Source organism: Lissotriton helveticus, chromosome 5_1, assembly GCF_964261635.1.
Source record: "Lissotriton helveticus chromosome 5_1, aLisHel1.1, whole genome shotgun sequence".
Lineage (NCBI taxonomy): Eukaryota > Metazoa > Chordata > Amphibia > Caudata > Salamandridae > Lissotriton > Lissotriton helveticus.
This window is the reverse complement of record NC_136065.1, coordinates 2129120316-2129142640: the sequence shown is the minus strand read 5'-3', so window position 1 is coordinate 2129142640 and position 22325 is coordinate 2129120316. Positions and strand designations below refer to the sequence as shown.

Below are 22325 nucleotides of genomic sequence, written 5' to 3'. Positions count from 1 at the left end.
CAGTGTAGGCGTAGGGTGAGGGTCAGGGGCCTGTTCCAGCCTCGGTGCAGAGAGCTGGTGGTTTTATATAGTGCGTAATACCCCTGACGAGGCCTCAAAGCGCTCTGATTCACCTCCGGTTTCTGGGCACATGGCTTGTAGGGTTGGTTGTAGGTAGGCCAGTGTAGGCGTAGGGTGAGGGTCAGGGGCCTGTTCCAGCCTCGGTGCAGAGAGCTGGTGGTTTTATATAGTGCGTAATACCCCTGACGAGGCCTCAAAGCGCTCTGATTCACCTCCTGTTTCTGGGCTCATGGCTTGTAGGGTTGGTTGTAGGTAGGCCAGTGTAGGCGTAGGGTGAGGTTCAGGGCCCTGTTCCAGCCTCGGTGCAGAGAGCTGGTGGTTTTATATAGTGCGTAATACCCCCGACGAGGCCTCAAAGCGCTCTGATTCACCTCCGGTTTCTGGGCTCATGGCTTGTAGGGTTGGTTGTAGGTAGGCCAGTGTAGGCGTAGGGTGAGGTTCAGGGCCCTGTTCCAGCCTCGGTGCAGAGAGCTGGTGGTTTTATATAGTGCGTAATACCCCTGACGAGGCCTCAAAGCGCTCTGATTCACCTCCGGTTTCTGGGCTCATGGCTTGTAGGGTTGGTTGTAGGCAGGCCAGTGTAGGCGTAGGGTGAGGTTCAGGCGCCTGCTCCAGCCTCGGTGCAGAGAGCTGGTGGCTTTGCGTAAGCACGAGGTGTTGCAGTGAAGGAGTGAGTAGTTGTTGCCGGGCACGCGGGTACACGCCACTTACCCTTATGTTCCTTCAGCGTCACACACTGTGTGATGGACCAGATGTGTGACACATCCCTCCCTGAAGGGCTGCATCGGGTGACGCCCTCTGCCCCTGGAAGGGACTTGGCCCGTGCCTTGAATGCTGCCAGGGTGTGAGGCAGTGAATGTATGGGGGTGGCACTGCAGATCCCACTGCATGGCGCCTGTGGTGGCACCTTCGTGTGAGGCAGTGAATGTATGGGGGTGGCACTGCAGATCCCACTGCATGGCGCCTGTGGTGGCACCTTCGTGATCGCGCGGACCTGTCACAACAGATGCTCCCTCTGTATGTTCACAATCACCTATATCCTCGTACCCTTATCATCGCCCCTTGTTTTATCCACAGTTTATTCATGAGATGTCTTTGCATCCTGAATATCCTAGGTCCAGCCAGTGGCCATTATTAGCTGCACTTAAAGCAGACCTCTTTTGCAAGCTATTACAAAAGGGGGTGGTGATGGACGGAGCATCTGAACCAATCAAACACTCACCCCCAGTCAACAGATCTGGGTTTAATCCATCACCGTTCTTTAGCCCACTCTGCCACCCCAGTTCAGACATGGCTATATGCAAATCAGTCTGACCCTGTGCCTCATGGGAACAGTCCAGCCCGAACTACCAAGCCATGCCTTCCCTGGACCGGAAACAAGCTTCCGAGGACCAGTTTCTGGCATTGCAGCCGTCTTCAGCCCGGCTTGCTTGAATCCAGTGGCAAAGTGAGCAAGGGACTCGCGTCTGAGCATACCCTGCCACACTTGTGGCGGCCAAAAGTGGTACAAAAGGGGGTGGTGATGGACGGAGCATCCGAACCAATCAAACACTCACACCCAGTCCAAAGATCTGGGTTTGATCCATCATTGCAAGCTAAGCACCCCAAAATAAACGTAGAGACGGTGACGTGTAATGTGCTCGGTGTCACCACCTCAGGGTCCTTTGCTATATTGGAGCATATTACACACTTACCTGTCTTGTCACTTGGAATTGTATACGTATGTGTACATTTTTAAACGTCTTTCATGGCACTATGTTCATACCCTGAATTATTGTCTGTAAATCACAGGAATGGTAGAATTTTACATTTCCGCGCGTGAGCGGCCTTCAGCCATTCCTGCCTGTGATGTAAAACTCATGGCTGGTGAAAAAGGGGACTATAATGCACCCTGGGGGGGATGCAGTGATTGGCTCTGCCAATGACAGTTCTCCGAAGCCTGGCATTAGCTACCCTTTAGCTGTATTCTAAGCTGAATGAATATCTAAAGCTAGTACACAATCCTAACTCCGCCCCCTGAGAATGACCTCACCAATGGGACGGAGGACATCACTGGCCTCTTCAGTGACGTGCCATCTTTTTTAGGTCGAGCCTAGAAGCAGTGCGCACGCGCTGCTCTGCTACGCATGCTGTAATGTCTCTGGGCAGTTAAGACACCCACCACACACCCACTGCTTCTGATTGGTTACTTGGTCCGCCTTCATACATTCCATAGTTTTGGTTCGTGGATAGAGTACATTTGTCCCACCCTGGCGTATGTCCCTACTGCATGGATCCTTTCGATACGGGCCATATGTTTTGGTACTCGCACTACTTTCTCTTTTGCCTCGGCTTCTTTAGTAATTTCTTGTCGTCTTTCACTTTCCTCCCGCCTGGTTGTCCTTATTCCCTTTGTTCCTGACCCCTCCCCTGTTGTCTGTTACATTTTTCCTGCCCACCCCCAGTTGCCTCTATTCCCCTTGGTCCTGCCCCATTGTTTGTGTTGTCTTTTTTTTACGCACCTCCCTCCCGTTGTCCGCATTCCCTTTGCTCCCACCCCCCGTTGTCCGTGTTGTATTTTTTTCCCGCCCTTCCTCCTGTTGCCCCTATCCCCTTTGTTCCCACCCTGTCTCCCTTTGTCCGTGTTGTCTTTCTTCACGCCCCCTCCCGTGCTTGCCCATGTCCCGCACATCCGTAATTGACTGGCGAAGAGGTGCAGCGCTGGACAGGTGAGGGAGGTTTGGTTCTATCCGCCCCACAGCCGGGTGGTGGTGGTGGTGAGAAGGGAGGGGCTGATTCCCGCAAAACTGCTGGTGGTTGCTCCGACCTGTGCAGAAGAGCACACAATTGTGTGCCCCCTGTTCTTTAAAATGTCTCTCTTGGCGTTGGTTTGCTTTTTTTTGGATTCCAGAATCCTGGTGCTTTTAATTTACCAATCCAACTCAGATCAGTATATATTAATAAAGATTTTAAAAAAGCCCTTGCGAGACCTATTGGCTCTGCCAATGCTTGTTTCTTTTTCATTCTCTCTTCCCAAAAACTCCTTCCTAGAGTTGGACAGGAAGGAGCAAGTTTGAGTAAACCCTGTTCCGCTGTATTACTTTTGTCCCTTTGACCACTTACACAACATTTCCCAAGATGAAGCTAATATGTATGTGTCCTGGTCGTTGAGCTCTTTGTGCACTATTCACTGAGGACCACGTTATGAATGTGGGATTTGACCTTTCCCCCATTGATGTAGGACTGAACTCTGGTAAGTGTTGGTCTGCTCATGGCCTGCCGCCTCTCCAACACGCAGAAGCATTGTGCGCATGCTCACTGCCCCGTCCGTATCTTACAGAGAGTACGGAAGGGTACCTGAAAATACACTAACCCCAGGTATTCGAGGACCGAAGTCATGGTAGTAAAGAGTTCTGTCCTTGAATATTTGGGTGTTTTTCTGTACTTTTAATCACACTTTCAGTCCCTGTGGAAGAGATGAGAGTAGGGTAACCAACCGTCGGTTATTTTAGTTTGATGTCCACAAGGCGTCTGTAATTTGGGGTCCCTAAATTACAGATGCCTTACAGACAACATACTAAAATCAAATTGGGGAATTTCAGGAAGGTATGCTGTTTTCCTGCGAAAGGCCCCATGAGTTTAAACAATTTCTCTCGGGGCCTCTCGGACTTGTCTTTTAAACTGAAGAGGCTGCCTGCAGATGCCCCTCCCAGACCTTGCGCAGAGGCCCCCCGGACTTCGCGCAGACTGAGCCTGCCTGCAGCGGCCCCCCGGACTTCGCGCAGACTGAGGCTGCCTGTAGCGGCCCCTCCCGGACCTCGCGCAGGCTGAGTCTGCCTGCAGCGGCCCCTCCCGTACTTCGCGCAGGCTGAGGCTGCCTGCAGCGGCCCCTCCCGTACTTCGCGCAGGCTGAGGCTGCCTGCAGCGGCCCCTCCCGTACTTCGCGCAGGCTGAAGCTGCCTGCAGCAGACCCTCCCGGACTTCGCGCAGACTGAGCCTGCCTGCAGCTGCCCCTCCCTGACCTCGCGCAGACTTAGGCTGCCTGTAGCGGCCCCTCCCGTACTTCGCGCAGACCGAGGCTGCCTACAGCAGCTCCTCCCGGACTTCACGCAGACTGAGGCTGCCGAGCCTCCCAGACTTCACGCAGACTTAGGCTGCCTGTAGCGGCCCCTCCCGTACTTCATGCAGACTGAGGCTGCCTGCAGCGGCCCCTCCCGGACCTCGCGTAGACTGAGGCTGCCTGCAGCGGCCCCTCCCGGACCTCGCGTAGACTGAGGCTGCCTGCAGCGGCCCCTCCCGGACCTCGCGCAGACTGAGGCTGCCTGCAGCGGCCCCTCCCGGACCTCGCGCAGACTGAGGCTGCCTGCAGCGGCCCCTCCCGGACCTCGCGCAGACTGAGGCTGCCTGCAGCGCCCCCCCCCCCCCGGACCTCGCGCAGACTGAGGCTGCCTGCAGCGGCCCCTCCCGGACCTCGCGCAGAGTGAGGCTGCCTGCAGCGGCCCCTCCCAGACCTCGCGCAGACTGAGGCTGCCTGCAGCGGCCCCTCCCGGACCTCGCGCAGACTGAGGCTGCCTGCAGCGGCCCCTCCCGGACCTCGCGCAGACTGAGGCTGCCTGCAGCGGCCCCTCCCGTACTTCGCGCAGACTGAGGCTGCCTGCAGCGGCCCCTCCCGTACTTCGCGCAGACTGAGGCTGCCTGCAGCGGCCCCTCCCGGACCTTGCGCAGACTGAGGCTGCCTGCAGCGGCCCCTCCCGGACCTCGCGCAGGCTGAGGCTGCCTGCAGCGGCCCCTCCCGTACTTCGCGCAGGCTGAGGCTGCCTGCAGCGGCCCCTCCCGTACTTCGCGCAGACTGAGGCTGCCTGCAGCGGCCCCTCCCGGACCTTGCGCAGACTGAGGCTGCCTGCAGCGGCCCCTCCCGGACCTCGCGCAGGCTGAGGCTGCCTGCAGCGGCCCCTCCCGTACTTCGCGCAGGCTGAGGCTGCCTGCAGCGGCCCCTCCCGTACTTCGCGTAGGCTGAGGCTGCCTGCAGCGGCCCCTCCCGTACTTCGCGCAGGCTGAGGCTGCCTGCAGCGGCCCCTCCCGTACTTCGCGCAGGCTGAGGCTGCCTGCAGCGGCCCCTCCCGTACTTCGCGTAGGCTGAGGCTGCCTGCAGCGGCCCCTCCCGTACTTCGCGCAGGCTGAGGCTGCCTGCAGCGGCCCCTCCCGTACTTCGCGCAGGCTGAGGCTGCCTGCAGCGGCCCCTCCCGGACTTCGCGCAGGCTGAGGCTGCCTGCAGCGGCCCCTCCCGTACTTCGCGCAGGCTGAGGCTGCCTGCAGCGGCCCCTCCCGTACTTCGCGCAGACTGAGGCTGCCTGCAGCGGCCCCTCCCGGACCTCACAAAGACTGTGGACTGGCCCCATTGTCATTCTGAGTCTGCAGCTGATTAGCACATACCGAATGACAATGGGCCCTAGTATAGAGACAGCATGTGGTGTGCCTTCTCCTGCATCAGACTGTGGCAAGGCATTCTGCTTTTGTCTTGGCACCATGCTGGAGAAAATAAAAATAAAATAACTAAAAGCGTTTCCATTGTACATTTAAGTCAGATTTCAACATACAAATACTCAAAATGCTCTTTCTTTGTTACATTAGCACAAATCTTGATAGCAGAAAGGGCTTTGCAAACTGCGTGCAGACTGAAAAACTGTGAAGTGCACCATTGTCTCAACCTTGTATAAAATTATTTTGACTTGCACTTACTTTGAGCGTCTATGTACTTATATATTATTGTGCGACCTCCTCTAAAGTGTCTGTAAAAAGTATGTTTTGTCCCAAATTTTAGTCCTGAATTTTGACCTTTTGTTCAGAATTGTTGGTCCCAAATTTTGACCCTTTGTCCTGAATTTTTACACTGACCGTCCTGAATTTGCACCTGTGGCAGTAAGTTGGCCACCCTAGATGAGAGCTTCAGGGTCTGAAACACTGGCTCTGCTGTGTACGTATGAGAGGACTGTGACCGTCCTGATAGTTCTCCACTCAGAGGCCTTCGTAGCCATTGATATGAATGAGTGTGTGGGTCCGGCTTGCGGACTGGCCCGCGGATGCACCAGACTGCAGCACATGGCAAGTGTAGCCCACATCATGCCACAGACATGGCATGGCGTGAGTGGGATTTATTTTTCATGTGCTAGAAACACAGACTATAAGTGGTGAAACAATTTATGCCATGGTTTGAGTATGGACAAAAATAAAATCCAACACAGGTACAGCGAGCACACGAAGCAACTGCCCTACCTTATGAGCAAGTGTGTGTGTGTGTGTGTAGCCGAGTATTGCCCAGACTAGCTTGCATCTATTCCCTCTGCCTCCAGCTCTGTGTTTTAGGCCGCAGTCTGCCCCTGCTGGTGTTTGCAGTTGTTTCCAGAAAGTGAAACGCTATTCATGCTGGAGACTCTTGTAATGTGCAGCAGGCACTGTTCATCCTGGGGACAGGTCTAATGTGCATCAGGCACTGTTCGTGCTGGAGACTCTTGTAATGCGCAGCAGGCTCTGCTTGCGCTGGAGACTCTTGTAATGCGCAGCAGGCACTGCTTGTGCTGGAGACTCTTGTAATGTGCAGCAGGCACTGCTTGTGCTGGAGACTCTTGTAATGTGCAGCAGGCACTGCTTGTTCTGGAGACTCTTGTAATGCGCATCAGGCACTGTTTGTGCTGGAGACTCTTGTAATGCGCATCAGGCACTGTTCGTGCTGGAGACTCTTGTAATGCGCAGCAGGCTCTGCTTGTGCTGGAGACTCTTGTAATGCGCATCAGGCACTGTTCGTGCTGGAGACTCTTGTAATGCGCAGCAGGCTCTGCTTGTGCTGGAGACTCTTGTAATGCGCATCAGGCACTGTTCGTGCTGGAGACTCTTGTAATGCGCAGCAGGCTCTGCTTGTGCTGGAGACTCTTGTAATGCGCATCAGGCACTGTTCGTGCTGGAGACTCTTGTAATGCGCAGCAGGCTCTGCTTGTGCTGGAGACTCTTGTAATGCGCATCAGGCACTGTTCGTGCTGGAGACTCTGGTAATGCGCAGCAGGCTCTGCTTGTGCTGGAGACTCTTGTAATACGCATCAGGCACTGTTCGTGCTGGAGACTCTTGTAATGCTCAGCAGGCTCTGCTTGTGCTGGAGACTTTTGTATTGTGCAGCAGGCACTGTTCGTGCTGGAGACTCTTGTAATGTGCATCAGGCACTGTTTGTGCTGGAGACTCTTGTAATGCGCAGCAGGCTCTGCTTGTGCTGGAGACTCTTGTAATGCGCATCAGGCACTGTTCGTGCTGGAGACTCTTGTAATGCGCAGCAGGCTCTGCTTGTGCTGGAGACTCTTGTAATGGGCATCAGGCTCTGTTCGTGCTGGAGACTCTTGTAATGCGCAGCAGCCTCTGCTTGTGCTGGAGACTCTTGTAATGCGCAGCAGGCTCTGCTTGTGCTGGAGACTTTTGTATTGTGCAGCAGGCACTGTTCGTGCTGGAGACTCTAGTAATGCGCATCAGGCACGGTTCGTGATGGAGACTCTTGTAATGCTCAGCAGGCTCTGCTTGTGCTGGAAACTCTTGTAATGCGCATCAGGCAAGTCAAGTCAGAAATTTGTATGGCGTGCTACTCACCCAGAGGGTCTCAAGGCGCTTAAGGAAGAGGGGTTCGCTACTGATCAAACAGCCAGGTTTTGAGTTGCTTTCTGAAGGAGAGGTGGTTCTGTGTGAGACGGAGGTGGGTGGGGAGGGAGTTCCAGGTCTTGGCCGCCAAGTAGGAGAAGGATCTTCCTCCCATGGTGACTTTTCGAATGCGTGGAATTGTGGCGAGGGCTTGGTTGGACGAACGTAGTTGGCGGGTGGGGGTGTAAAAGGTTAGGCGAGTGTCGAGGTATCTAGGTCCTAGATCGTGGAGGGCCTTGTGTGCGTGGGTGAGGAGACGGAACGTGATTCTCTTGTTGACGGGGAGCCAGTGCAGGTCTCTCAGTTGACCGGATATGTGGTTGTGGCGAGGTATGTCTAGGATGAGTCGAGCGGAGGCGTTTTGAATGGGTTGAAGTCTTTTCTGCAATCTTGGCTGTGGTTCCGGCGTAGAGGGTGTTTCCGTAGTCCAGTCGGCTGGTGACAAGTGCTTGGGTGACCGTCTTCCTTGTTTCGGTGGGGATCCATCGAAAGATCTTTCGGAGCATGCGTAGGATGTTAAAACATGATGATGAGACGGCGTTGACTTGTCTGGTCATCGAGAGGGAGGAGTCTAGGATGAATCCCAAGTTGCGAGCATGGTCCTTTGGTTTGGGTGCGCTGCCTAGGGCCGGGGGCCACCATGAGTCGTCCCAGGCAGAGGGGGATGATCCTAGTATGAGTACTTCCGTCTTGTTGGAGTTCAGTTTTAGGCGGCTGTTCTTCATCCATTCGGCTACGTCTTTCATCCCTTCGTGTAGGTTGGTTTTGGCGGTGGTTGAGTCTTTGGTAAGGGAGAGGATCAGCTGGGTGTCGTCTGCGTAGGAGATGATGTTGAGGTTGTGTTGGCGTGCGATGGATGCGAGGGGACTCATGTAGACGTTGAAGAGGGTGGGGCTGAGCGATGATCCTTGTGGAACGCCGCATATGACTTCGGTGGCCTCTGATCTGAAAGGGGGAGGCGGACTCTCTGGGTTCTCCCGGCGAGGAAAGAGATGATCCAATCCAATGCCTTATCTTGTATCCCGACGTTCCTGAGGCGTTGTACAAGTGTGCGGTGGCAGACCGTGTCGAACGCTGCGGAAAGGTCCAGGAGGATGAGGGCCGCAGTTTCCCCGTTGTCGAGCAGTGTCCGGATGTCGTCTGTGGCTGCGATGAGGGCGGTTTCGGTGCTGTGGTTGGCTCGGAAGCCAGATTGTGAGGGGTCGAGGGAGTTGTTAGACTCAAGGAAGGCGGCGAGCTGACTGACGGTCTTCTCTATGACTTTGGTGGGGAACGGGAGGAGCGAGATGGGGCGGTAGTTCTTAAGTTCGCTGGGGTCTGCTGTAGGTTTCTTCAGGAGGGCGCTGAGCTCGGCATGTTTCCAGCTTTCTGGGAAGGTAGCGGTGTTGAAGGAGCAGTTGATGATGTCCCGGAGTTGGGGTGCGATGACGGAGTCGGCCTTGTTGAAGATGTGATGGGGGCATGGGTCGGTTGGCGATCCGGAGTGGATGGAGTTCATCAGGCAGATGGTGTCATCGGTGCTGATTGGGGTCCAGGCGCGGAGGGTGGTGGTGGGAGGCTTCGGTTCAGTTGTGAGGGGAGTGGGCTGGTCGCCGAAGCTGTTATGTATGTCTACGATCTTGCTGTGGAAGAACGAGGCTAGAGAATCGCAGAGGTCTTGAGAGGGAGTGATGTCGTTGTTGCCGGCGCTGGGATTGGTGAGCTCTTTGACAATGCTGAAGAGTTCCTTGCTGTTGTGGGCGTTGTTGTGTAGTCGATCCTTGAATGTAGATTTCTTGGTGGTGCGGATCAGCTGGTGGTGTTTGCGGGTGGTGTTCTTGAGGGCCGTCATGTTGTCAGTGGTTGGGTTTTTTCGCCAGGCTTTCTCGAGGGTGCGGCAGTTCTTTTTGGATTTCTTGAGGTCGTCGTTGAACCAGGAGGCTTTTTTGCTTCCTGGCTTGTTGGAATGGTTTTTCAAGGGTGCTAGTTCGTTAGCGCAGTGGGTGATCCACTGTTCGAGATTGATGGCTGCTTGATTAGGGTCCGTTGATATGGCGGAGGGTTTTGGTTCAGAGATGTGGTGAGCTGGTCGGTGGTAATTTTGTTCCAGTTTCTGCGGGGAACCTGTTGCGGGTGGTGGTGGGTCGTGGTCTTTCTGAAGCTGAAGTGGACGCAGCTGTGGTCCGTCCAGTGGAGCCCCGTGGTGTGATTGAAGGAGATGTGCTTGCTGGAGGAGAAGATTGGGTCGAGCGTGTGTCCGGCGTAGTGGGTGGGGGTGTTCACCAGTTGTTTGAGTCCGAGGTTTGCGAGGTTCTCCAGCAGGGTGGTGGTGTTGTTGTCGTTGTTATTCTCCAGGTGGAAGTTGAGGTCCCCTAGGAGAATGTAGTCATCGGAGGGGAGGGCGTGTGGGCTAACAAAGTCAGCAATGTCTTCGCTGAATTGTGTGCGGGGTCCTGGGGGTCTGTAAATGAGGGTGCCTCTGAGTGTGGTCTTGGGGTCGGTGTGTATCTGGAAGTGGAGGTGTTCGGTGGCTATGAGGGTGTCGTCTGAGTTGGTCGAGATGCGGATGGTGTTCTTGTGGACGATGGCGATGCCTCCTCCTGTTTGGTTGATGCGGTCTCTTCGGATGATCTTGTATTCGTCCGGGATGGCTATGGCGATGTGGGGTGCTGAAGAGGCCTTCATCCAGGTTTCCGTGAGAAAGGCGACGTCCGGTGAAGTGGTGTCGAGTAGGTTCCATAGTTCAATGGCGTGTCTGTGGACCGAGCGGGTGTTGAGCAGGATGCACTTCAGGTGGTTGTTCTTGGAGCTCCGTTTTTTCGTTTGTGGTTGTAGAGTGGGTCCTGATGCAGCAGAACTTGCAGGATTGGCAGGTGAAGGGTCCATGGTTACGGCCTGGGGCGGCTTGGTGGCAGTCGTGGAGGCGGCCGGTGTTGAGTGCAGTGAGGGTTGCGGCGTCGTAAGTTCGGCGGGAGGGGTGGAGTTTGCGGGATCCAGGGGGTCTGGCGCTGGGCGCGGTCCAGGCGTGGACGGGCGTAGACGGGCTTGTCTTTGGCGCGCCTACGGCACGCACGCTGCGCGTGAACGCTGCGCGTATGCGACTCTGCCATAAGTGGAGAGCGGAGGGGGGCGGAGGGAGGGAGGAGCAGCTGGGAGGCGGGAGCGGGGTTGCGAGGTCCGGAGATGCTGGAGGGAACGGGGGTGGGGCCGCGGGGAGCAGGAGAGGCACAACAAATGGCACCAAAACAAAGCAGGACGGGATCGGGGGCACAATCTGGCACAGACACGAACCACCAAAGCAGCGATACCAGGCAAAGCAAAGTAGAAATGATACCAGGCAGGCACAGATGCGACTCACAAAGGCAGTGTGGATACGATACCAGGCAAAGCAATTTAGAAACAAAATTAGGCTAATCAGCGTAGACACAATAGCAGGCGGAGCAATGTGGAAACGACAGCAGGCAGCTCAGGAGCGAGTGGAGCGACCGGTTCTGACCAGGTCAGGACGGTCGCTCTACACTGCTTGTGCTGGAGACTCTTGTAATGCGCAGCAGGCTCTGCTTGTGCTGGAGACTTTTGTATCGTGCAGCAGGCACTGTTCGTGCTGGAGACTCTTGTAATGCGCATCAGGCACTGTTCGTGCTGGAAACTCTTGTAATGCGCAGCAGGCACTGCTTGTGCTGGAGACTCTTGTAATGCGCAGCAGGCTCTGCTTGTGCTGGAGACTTTTGTATCGTGCAGCAGGCACTGTTCGTGCTGGATACTTGTAATAGGCAGCAGGTGGCAGTTTGCATCTCGGGTAGTCTTGAAAAGGAAGAAGACCCTACTCTCTGTAAGGCTGGGGTCTTTGTGTGTGTGTTTTTGTTTGTGTGACAGGCAGCAGGGGGCATTTGCATATTGGATAGACATGAATTGGAAGGAGACAGTCCTCAGCAAGGCTGGAGTGTCATTGTTTGTGAGTGTGTGCGCGAGTGTGTGCGCGAGTGTGTGCGCGAGTGTGTGCGCGAGTGTGTGCGCGAGTGTGTGCGCGAGTGTGTGAGCGAGTGTGTGAGCGAGTGTGTGAGTGAGTGTGGCAGTTGAAAGTTTCCTTCTTGAATACACCTGAGATGGAAGCAGATTCAGTCCAGCAAGGTCTGAGTTTCTTCAAGGCACTTCTTATTTTGTTGAGGACAAGTTTGTTGCATGAGCTGCTTGGTACGCCATGGAGCACACGTAGTGTGAAGGTTGGCATGTACAGGGCGCACTCAAGGAGCTTTGCAGTGCAGTGCTCCAGGTATGTATGCTTTCTTAGGGTATTGTGCTGCTGTTCTGCACCTTGAATACTATTATTCTGCAGTCAATATGACAAAGTGCACCACCTGCCATGTAAAAGATTATTAATGGTTTCTTTCTCCTTCTCTTCTTTTCTTCCCCTCCTCCATCTGTTCTTCCTGGTGGTATTTCTTTATCTCAACTATTCTTTTGGCCCATGGTTTCTATTCCTCGTGTGTCTCATTCACTCTTCTCTCGCCTCTTTTGACTTTGCTTTTGTGCTCTTGTGTTTGTCTCTCCACCTCGGTTTCCTCTCCATGGCGCTCTCCTTCTCTTCTCTCTCCTGTTCCTTGCTTTCCATCTTCAACTCCCTGCCTCCTTCCCTCTTAACTTCTCCTCCAGAAGCCCTGCAGAGACCAATCGGGTCGGATTTTGAGCCTCAGGGTCTGAGTGAAGCCGCACGTTGGAACTCCAAGGAGAACCTCCTCTCTGGCCCCAGCGAGAACGACCCCAACCTCTTTGTTGCACTCTATGACTTTGTGGCGAGTGGGGATAACACCCTCAGCATCACTAAAGGTAAGTGTGGCCTGGAGCTGGCCAGCGGGCTGCAATGGGAGCAGGGCGATGGGTTGGGGCTGCGAAGGGAACAGGGTGATGTGGTGGACATGCACTAGTCAGAGAGGTGACCTGGGTCTGTGAAGGGAGCAGGGCGATGTGTTGGACATGCACTAGTCAGGGAGGTGGCAGGTGGGTCTGAGAAGTGAGCAGGGCGGTGGGCTGGACATGCATTAGTCAGGGAGGTAGCTGGTGGGCCTGAGAAGTGAGCAGGGCAATGGACTGGACATGCATTAGTCAGGGAGGTGGCAGGGGGGGTCTGCGAAGTGAGCAGGGCGTTGGGTTGGCTATGCACTAGGCAGGGCCTTGGGGCCTGAGAAGTGAACAGGGCGATGGGTTGAACATGCATTAGTCAGGGAGGTGGCCTAGGGGTCTGCGAAGGGAGCAGGGCGGTGGGCTGGACATGCACTAATCAGGGAGGTGTCTGGGGGGGCTGCGAAGAGAGGAGGGCGGTGAGCTGGACATGCACTAGTCGGGGAGGTGTCTGGAGCTGCGAACGGAGCATGGCTATGGGTTGGACATGCACTAGTGATGGAGGTGCCGGGCTGAGAAGGGAACAGGGCAATGGGTTGGACATGCACTAGTTCAGGGGCCTGGCGGCTGCGAAGGTAACAGGGCAGTCGGTTGGACATGCATTAGTGCATGAACATACTAAAAAGGAGATAACTAGTTCTTGGGCAGCTGCCATGAGGTAGTGCGGTCACTTATACATAGCAGGAAGATGTCTGCTACACGTACAGTAAACAGTGGCATGACGATGACATGGACAGGTAGCCGATTCTGCCTTGCCGTGTCAAAGTTGTCCTCCAAGTCATAATTTGAACCAATGTCCATGCATTTGTCCGAGCTGGCATGGGTATGCAGGTGCTGAGCATTGGCACAATATGCCTTCAGCTCACTGACTTGGGAGTGCATCCTAGTTCTTCCAACCAGTAGTCTATCTCATTCTTTTGCAGGTGAAAAGCTTCGTGTCTTGGGTTATAACCACAATGGAGAGTGGTGTGAAGCACAGACCAAGAACGGACAGGGTTGGGTGCCTAGCAACTACATCACCCCTGTCAACAGCTTAGAGAAGCACTCGTGGTACCATGGACCGGTGTCGCGTAACGCGGCGGAGTACCTGCTGAGCAGTGGTATCAATGGCAGTTTCTTGGTGCGGGAGAGCGAAAGCTGCCCCGGGCAGCGGTCCATATCACTGCGATACGAAGGACGGGTCTACCACTACAGGATCAACACTGCCTCTGATGGAAAGGTGAGGAATCTCGGCGGTGCCTGTGGTGGCGGGTGTGTGTGAAAGAGGGGCGGCGGTGCCTGAGAATGCAAGAGACCAATGGACAATGAGATAGGTGGTACTGCAGAAGAGCGGGAAATAGAGCTGGGTGGTGTGGTACTGCGGAAGAGCGGGAATTAGAGCTTGGGGGTGTGGTACTTCAGAAGAGCGGGAAATAGAGCTGGTGGTGTGGTGTGTACTGCCGAAGAGCGGGAAATAGAGCTGGGTGGTGTGGTGTGTACTGCAGAAGAGCGGGAAATAGATCTGGGTGGGGTGGTACTGCAGAAGAGCGGGAAATAGAGCTGGGTGGTGTGGTGTGTACTGCAGAAGAGCGGGAAATAGATCTGGGTGGGGTGGTACTGCAGAAGAGCGAGAAATAGTGCTGGGTGGTATGGTACTGCGGAAGAGCGGTAAATCTAGCTGGGTGGTGTGGTACACACAGGCAAATTAAATAGTCACTAAAAAGTATGTCATATAGTCTGTAATTCATTTGCTACAAGAAAAGCCAAGTTATGCTTTTTTATGGTACCACTACTAACCTGAACTCTAAAATACCATCTCAAAGGATTTTGTCAAAAAACACTTTGGAGAATCACTATAGAAAAAAAAAAGAAATGAACATTCTTACAACAATCATAAGTGTATCTGAACACGTAGTATAAATCAAATCAGGTGTTTGTTAAGCGCGAATACTCACCGTACGGGTCTCAAGGCGCTGGGTGGTGTTGGCGGTGGGGGTGGGGGGTAGGGGAGGATTCGCAGGTTCCAGTCCATCAAGGAGGGGGTCTGTCGAAGAGCCAGATTTTTAGGTTTCTTGCGAAGATGGGGAGCAATGTTATCTGTCTGAGGTGGACCGGAAGGTCGTTCCAGGTTCTGGCCGCGCAGAGGAGAAGGAGTGGCCTCCCGATCTGGTCTTTCTGGTGCGGCGTAGGAGAGCTGGGCTGCTCATAAGGTCCTTTGGGGTGCGTGAGTCGGCTGTTCAGGTATGCTGGTCCGGTGTCGTGGAGGTCCTTGAGGGTGTGGGTGAGCATCTTGAAGGTGACTCTAGCTTCGATGGGGAGCCAATGGAGTGTGCGCAGGTGCTGGGAGATGTGGCAGTGTCTTGGCAGGTTGAGGGCCAGTCTTGCAGCGGCATTTTCAATGTTCTGTAGCTTGTGGTGAGATTTTTGTTTATTGCGGCATAGTGCGTTGCCGTAGTTGTGCCTGCTGGGAACCAGGGCGTGAGTTACGGTCTCTCTGTGTTCGAGGGGGATCCATTTGAAGGTCTTACGTAGGAGGCGGAGGGTGTGGAAGCAGGAGGCTGAGACTGAGTTGATCTGGCGGTCCGTTTTGAGCTCTGACTCCAGGATGATTCCCAGGTTGCGTGCGTGGTCCGAAGGGGTGGGCAGGCTTCTGGGGGCCGGGGACCACCAGGTGTCGCTCCAGGCATCGGGGTTTGGGCCCATGATGAGTACTTCCGTTTTATTGGTGTTTAGTTGTAGGCAGCTTTTTTTCATCCATTTGGCGACGGCTTCAATGCCTTCTTGACAGTTGTGTCTAGCGGTGTTAGGTTTGTTGGACAGGGAGAGGATGAGTTGGGTGTCGTCTGCGTAGGACACAATGTTGAGCCCATAGGTTCTGACGCTGGGGGAGAGCGGAGCCATGTAGACGTTGAAGAGCATAGGACTGAGGGTCTGAGAGGAAAGGGAGTAGTCTGACCCGCTGTCTTCTGCCGGAGAGGAAGGAGCGGATCCAGTCGAGGGCCTTGTCTTGAATCCCTGCGTCGTGGAGTCTGTGTGTATTAGGGTGCGGTGAGAGACTGTGTCGAATGCCGCTGAGAGGTCGAGGAGGATGAGGACTGCGGTTTCTCCTTTGTCCAGTAGGGTACGGATGTTATCTGTTGCGGCGAGGAGGGTGGTTTCCGTACTGTGTTTTTTTCTGAAGCCGGATTGGGAGGAGTCAAGGATGTTGTGCTCTTCGATGCGCCCTCCCTCACGTCCTGCCACTCCAGATCTGCTCCTCCTCTTCTCCTCTCCCCAGCCCTTCAGGTCCTGTCACTCTAGAGCTTCTCGCTGTCCTCTTCCATCCCACGCCATTCCAAAGCAGCCTCTGGAAGGTCCTTCCAGAGCTGCTTTCTCCCTTCTTCCATCCCCTGTCACTCAGGTCTCACCCGTCTAAACTAGCTGCCTCTCCTCTTCCATCTCTAACCCCTCATTTGTTGTCTCGAGCACTCATGGTGCATAAGAAGGCCGGCCCGCCATTGCATTCAGTTCCATTGTTGGGCTCTTGGCTGCAACGAAGTGAGTAGGTAAGGAGATGGCATAAGATGATTCAGCTCTGACACCACTGTCTGCTTTCCTGCTGTTGCTTCCACCCCCTCCCCCCATTAATCCTGCTCTTCTTCCAATCACTCTCTCCCCCTTCTTAAAATTGTTCTCCACCAGGCCATTCTCGCTGACATACATTATATATATATTTTCTTGCTGCAATAATGTTTTGATCAGAAATGTTGAAAACGAGGCTAATTTCTGTTGATAGGACAAAAAGCTGTTTAGGTGGTTTACATAGACCAGTGTGGTTAATCTCCACCCCCTGACACTGGGCTCCACCCCCTGACACTGGGCCCCACCCCCTGGCACTGGGCCCCACCCCCTGGCACTGGGCGCCACCCCCTGGCACTGGGCGCCACCCCCTGGCACTGGGCGCCACCCCCTGGCACTGGGCCCCACCCCCTGACCCATCGCTTCTTTGGTATTAATAGGAAAAATAGCGAAGAGGAGAAAAACCCACAGCGCTCTAAAGGAGAACATTGTAAGGTAAAGGGGACGTGAATAATAACAGAGAATTCCATTTAGAATCATTACCTACATTTACTGAACAGAAATGGAAAGAACCCAGACTTAAATAACTTACAAATTCTTTGAATCAAATTGAATGCATTCGTGGCTATCCACTGTGTTTGACACGTGATGGAAATGTATCAGATATTGCAGAATTGAACCCAGAATCAGGTGTTACATTACTATTATGAACCATGACATTATTACTACGATTTGTTACAGAGTCATTGTCAGTACACTCTGTTCTACTCCAGGAACACGCAAAATACTTTGAGATTTTAAACTGTTGCTAACTTTGCTATCATAGACACAGGACTGGTCGTTCTTAGCCACACGGTTTACATTCCACACTCTTGTATCTTGAGGCACAACATTTCTGGAATGAACTTTCATTATTTAAAGGGCTTCCTTCCCAAACGAGCATTCAGTTGCAAACCGAAGCCAGGTTTGCGCGCGTGAACCCATCCACCCACAGTCATAGTGGGATACTTCCAGGGCACAAGTCCTATAAAAAGAAGTGGGGGGACTGACAATATGCAAATTACCTCATGACATCACGTGCTCAACGTGTCCGGTGTGTGAAAATTACACCGGGACACGTTCAGCATATTTCTGTGGGGCCCAGCTTCTTGGCAGGGGGGACGGCGTCCACCCTGTGAAAAGAGTGGGGGGGACGCCGTCCACCCGCGTGTACCCCCGACTCGAGCCCTGGATACCTCACTCTTTTCTCTCTTTCAAATCTGTTTTTCATAACTCTTAGTTTTTCGGCAATTCTCCGCCCCCCTTGTGTGTTTTTCTCTGGATCAAAGTCTGATGAGGAAATAGAAGTACCGGGCCCTAAGAGTGAGTGCCGGTGGGGCCACTTGCAACTCTGTCTCAAATTAAGCCCTGACTCATGCTCTCTCCATTCCATTGTTGCTCCTCTGCCTCCTAAGCTGAATTCCCTTTACTCTCTCGGCCCCCCTTGCTCCTCCCACTCCATCCAGGGAGTGTCAGTCCTTGACTCACCCCCACACTGAGCGTCCTTCTGTCCAGCTGTTCTCAGAGACAGCCCAGCTGAGGGGCCCGTAGGACGTAGGAAGTCCGGGGGTTGAACACTTGAGTCACACACACACACACACACTCCCTCTTGTCGGTCTGGCTCCTGTGTAAAGCGCTTTGCTTCTCCTATAGCTCTTGGAGCACACGTGTGAGACTCTGCCCCAGCCCTTCTAGCCTGCTCTGTTGTCTGACCCGAAGGAAGCCCAGAGCCCAGGGATGCCTGGAAGGCCCTCCACGCAGTGTCTCCTTCGGCCTGCATGCCTCGGATTCCTCACTTACATTCTTCATTATTCGCATTTTCTAAAGTGCAGCTGCTCAGAAAGCGACGCCCCCCCCCCTGCTTGTCTGAGTTCTGGCAGCTGCTGGGACTTGAAAGGGGTATCACATGTAAAGGGTCACACTCTGCCTGAAGGGGCTCCCCCAAGCATAGCCGTGGCACCCCCACATCCTACTAACTTAGACAGAACTGCTTTATCTTTATGGGAGAATTGAGGCCGCAGTTTATTTAGGCAGTTTCCACCCTACAAGCGATGCTTTCTCCACCATTTCCTTACTTCCTCACGGATCTTGTGCCCTCCTTAACATACCCACGAGTACTGATTCCTGCATTCAGAGCCCTTCCCATACCCACGAGTTCTGCGTTCAGAACCCTTCCCATACCCACGAGTACTGCGTCCTACATTCAGAGCCCTTCCCATACCCACGAGTACTGCGTCCTACATTCAGAGCCCTTCCCATACCCACGAGTACTGCGTCCTACATTCAGAGCCCTTCCCATACCCACGAGTACTGCGTCCTACATTCAGAGCCCTACCCATACCCACGAGTACTGCGTTCAGAGCCCTTCCCATACCCACGAGTACTGCGTCCTACATTCAGAACCCTTCCCATACCCACGAGTACTGCGTCCTACATTCAGAACCCTTCCCATACCCACGAGTACTGCGTCCTACATTCAGAGCCCTTCCCATACCCACGAGTACTGCGTCCTACATTCAGAGCCCTTCCCATACCCACGAGTTCTGCGTTCAGAGCCCTTCCCATACCCACGAGTACTGCGTCCTACATTCAGAGCCCTTCCCATACCCACGAGTACTGCGTCCTACATTCAGAGCCCTTCCCATACCCACGAGTACTGCGTCCTACATTCAGAGCCCTTCCCATACCCACGAGTACTGCGTCCTACATTCAGAGCCCTTCCCATACCCACGAGTTCTGCGTTCAGAGCCCTTCCCATACCCACGAGTACTGCGTCCTACATTCAGAGCCCTTCCCATACCCACGAGTACTGCGTCCTACATTCAGAGCCCTTCCCATACCCACGAGTTCTGCGTTCAGAGCCCTTCCCATACCCACGAGTACTGCGTCCTACATTCAGAGCCCTTCCCATACCCACGAGTACTGCGTCCTACATTCAGAGCCCTTCCCATACCCACGAGTACTGCGTCCTACATTCAGAGCCCTTCCCATACCCACGAGTTCTGCGTTCAGAGCCCTTCCCATACCCACGAGTACTGCGTCCTACATTCAGAGCCCTTCCCATACCCACGAGTACTGCGTCCTACATTCAGAACCCTTCCCATACCCACGAGTACTGCGTTCAGAACCCTTCCCATACCCACGAGTACTGCGTCCTACATTCAGAGCCCTTCCCATACCCACGAGTACTGCGTCCTACATTCAGAGCCCTTCCCATACCCACGAGTACTGCGTCCTACTTTCAGAACCCTTCCCATACCCACGAATACTGCGTTCAGAACCCTTCCCATACCCACGAGTACTGCGTCCTACATTCAGAGCCCTTCCCATACCCACGAGTACTGCGTCCTACTTTCAGAACCCTTCCCATACCCACGAGTACTGCGTTCAAAACCCTTCCCATACCCACGAGTACTGCGTCCTACATTCAGAGCCCTTCCCATACCCATGAGTACTGCGTCCTACATTCAGAACCCTTCCCATACCCACGAGTACTGCGTCCTACATGCAGAACCCTTCCCATACCCACGAGTACTAAGTCCTACATTCAGAGCCCTTCCCATACCCACGAGTACTGCGTCCTACTTTCAGAACCCTTCCCATACCCACGAGTACTGCGTTCAAAACCCTTCCCATACCCACGAGTACTGCGTCCTACATTCAGAGCCCTTCCCATACCCATGAGTACTGCGTCCTACATTCAGAACCCTTCCCATACCCACGAGTACTGCGTCCTACATGCAGAACCCTTCCCATACCCACGAGTACTAAGTCCTACATTCAGAGCCCTTCCCATACCCACGAGTACTGCGTCCTACATTCAGAGCCCTTCCCATACCCACGAGTACTGCGTTCAAAACCCTTCCCATACCCATGAGTACTGCGTCCTACATTCAGAACCCTTCCCATACCCACGAGTACTGCGTCCTACATGCAGAACCCTTCCCATACCCACGAGTACTAAGTCCTACATTCAGAGCCCTTCCCATACCCACGAGTACTGCGTCCTACTTTCAGAACCCTTCCCATACCCACGAGTACTGCGTTCAAAACCCTTCCCATACCCACGAGTACTGCGTCCTACATTCAGAGCCCTTCCCATACCCATGAGTACTGCGTCCTACATTCAGAACCCTTCCCATACCCACGAGTACTGCGTCCTACATGCAGAACCCTTCCCATACCCACGAGTACTAAGTCCTACATTCAGAGCCCTTCCCATACCCACGAGTACTGCGTCCTACATTCAGAACCCTTCCCATACCCATGAGTACTGCGTCCTACATTCAGAACCCTTCCCATACCCACGAGTACTGCGTCCTACATGCAGAACCCTTCCCATACCCACGTGTACTGCGTCCTACATTCAGAGCCCTTCCCATACCCACGAGTACTGCGTCCTACATTCAGAACCCTTCCCATACCCATGAGTACTGCGTCCTACATTCAGAACCCTTCCCATACCCACGAGTACTGCGTCCTACATTCAGAACCCTTCCCATACCCACGAGTACTGCGTCCTACATTCAGAGCCCTTCCCATACCCACGAGTACTGCGTTCAAAACCCTTCCCATACCCATGAGTACTGCGTCCTACATTCAGAACCCTTCCCATACCCACGAGTACTGCGTCCTACATTCAGAACCCTTCCCATACCCACGAGTACTGCGTCCTACATTCAGAACCCTTCCCATACCCACGAGTACTGCGTCCTACATTCAGAGCCCTTCCCATACCCACGAGTTCTGCGTTCAGAACCCTTCCCATACCCATGAGTACTGCGTCCTACATTCAGAACCCTTCCCATACCCACGAGTACTGCGTCCTACATTCAGAACCCTTCCCATACCCATGAGTACTGCGTCCTACATTCAGAACCCTTCCCATACCCACGAGTACTGCGTCCTACATTCAGAACCCTTCCCATACCCACGAGTACTGCGTCCTACATTCAGAGCCCTTCCCATACCCACGAGTACTGCGTCCTACATTCAGAGCCCTTCCCATACCCACGAGTACTGCGACCTACATTCAGAGCCCTTCCCATACCCACGAGTACTGCGTCCTACATTCAGAACCCTTCCCATACCCACGAGTACTGCGTCCTACATTCAGAGCCCTTCCCATACCCACGAGTACTGCGTCCTACATTCAGAGCCCATCCCATACCCACGAGTACTGCGTCCTACATTCAGAGCCCTTCCCATACCCACGAGTACTGCGTCCTACATTCAGAACCCTTCCCATACCCACGAGTACTGCGTCCTACATTCAGAGCCCTTCCCATACCCACAAGTACTGCGTCCTACATTCAGAGCCCTTCCCATACCCACGAGTACTGCGTCCTACTTTCAGAACCCTTCCCATACCCACGAGTACTGCGTCCTACATTCAGAACCCTTCCCATACCCACGAGTACTGCGTCCTACATTCAGAGCCCTTCCCATACCCACGAGTACTGCGTTCAAAACCCTTCCCATACCCACGAGTACTGCGTCCTACATTCAGAGCCCTTCCCATACCCACGAGTACTGCGTCCTACATTCAGAGCCCTTCCCATACCCACAAGTACTGCGTCCTACATTCAGAACCCTTCCCATACCCACGAGTACTGCGTCCTACATTCAGAACCTTTCCCATACCCACGAGTACTGCGTCCTACATTCAGAGCCCTTCCCATACCCACGAGTACTGCGTTCAAAACCCTTCCCATACCCACGAGCACTGCGTCCTACATTCAGAGCCCTTCCCATACCCACGAGTACTGCGTCCTACATTCAGAGCCCTTCCCATACCCACGAGTACTGCGTCCTACATTCAGAGCCCTTCCCATACCCACGAGTACTGCGTCCTACATTCAGAACCCTTCCCATACCCACGAGTACTAAGTCCTACATTCAGAGCCCTTCCCATACCCACGAGTACTGCGTTCAAAACCCTTCCCATACCCACGAGTACTGCGTCCTACATTCAGAGCCCTTCCCATACCCACAAGTACTGCGTCCTACATTCAGAACCCTTCCCATACCCACGAGTACTGTGTCCTACATTCAGAACCCTTCCCATACCCACGAGTACTGCGTTCAAAACCCTTCCCATACCCACGAGTACTGCGTCCTACATTCAGAGCCCTTCCCATACCCACGAGTACTGCGT

The 22325-nt window shown here is 54.1% G+C and overlaps 1 protein-coding gene across 4 annotated transcripts in view; it reads left to right on the top strand.

Annotated features, from left to right (window-relative positions):
• The window catches only part of ABL1 (ABL proto-oncogene 1, non-receptor tyrosine kinase), a 255023-nt gene that overhangs the window by 166700 nt on the left and 65998 nt on the right, over positions 1 to 22325 (top strand). For 2 of the 4 annotated variants that reach the window (XM_078646211.1, XM_078646213.1), the window contains exons 2-3: positions 12350 to 12520; positions 13516 to 13811. In XM_078646211.1, the coding sequence (XP_078502337.1) occupies positions 12350 to 12520; positions 13516 to 13811 (467 nt within the window). Of the gene's footprint in view, positions 1 to 12346; positions 12521 to 13515; positions 13812 to 22325 lie in introns of all 4 variants that reach the window. The other 2 variants (XM_078646210.1, XM_078646212.1) reach the window with 1 other exon arrangement.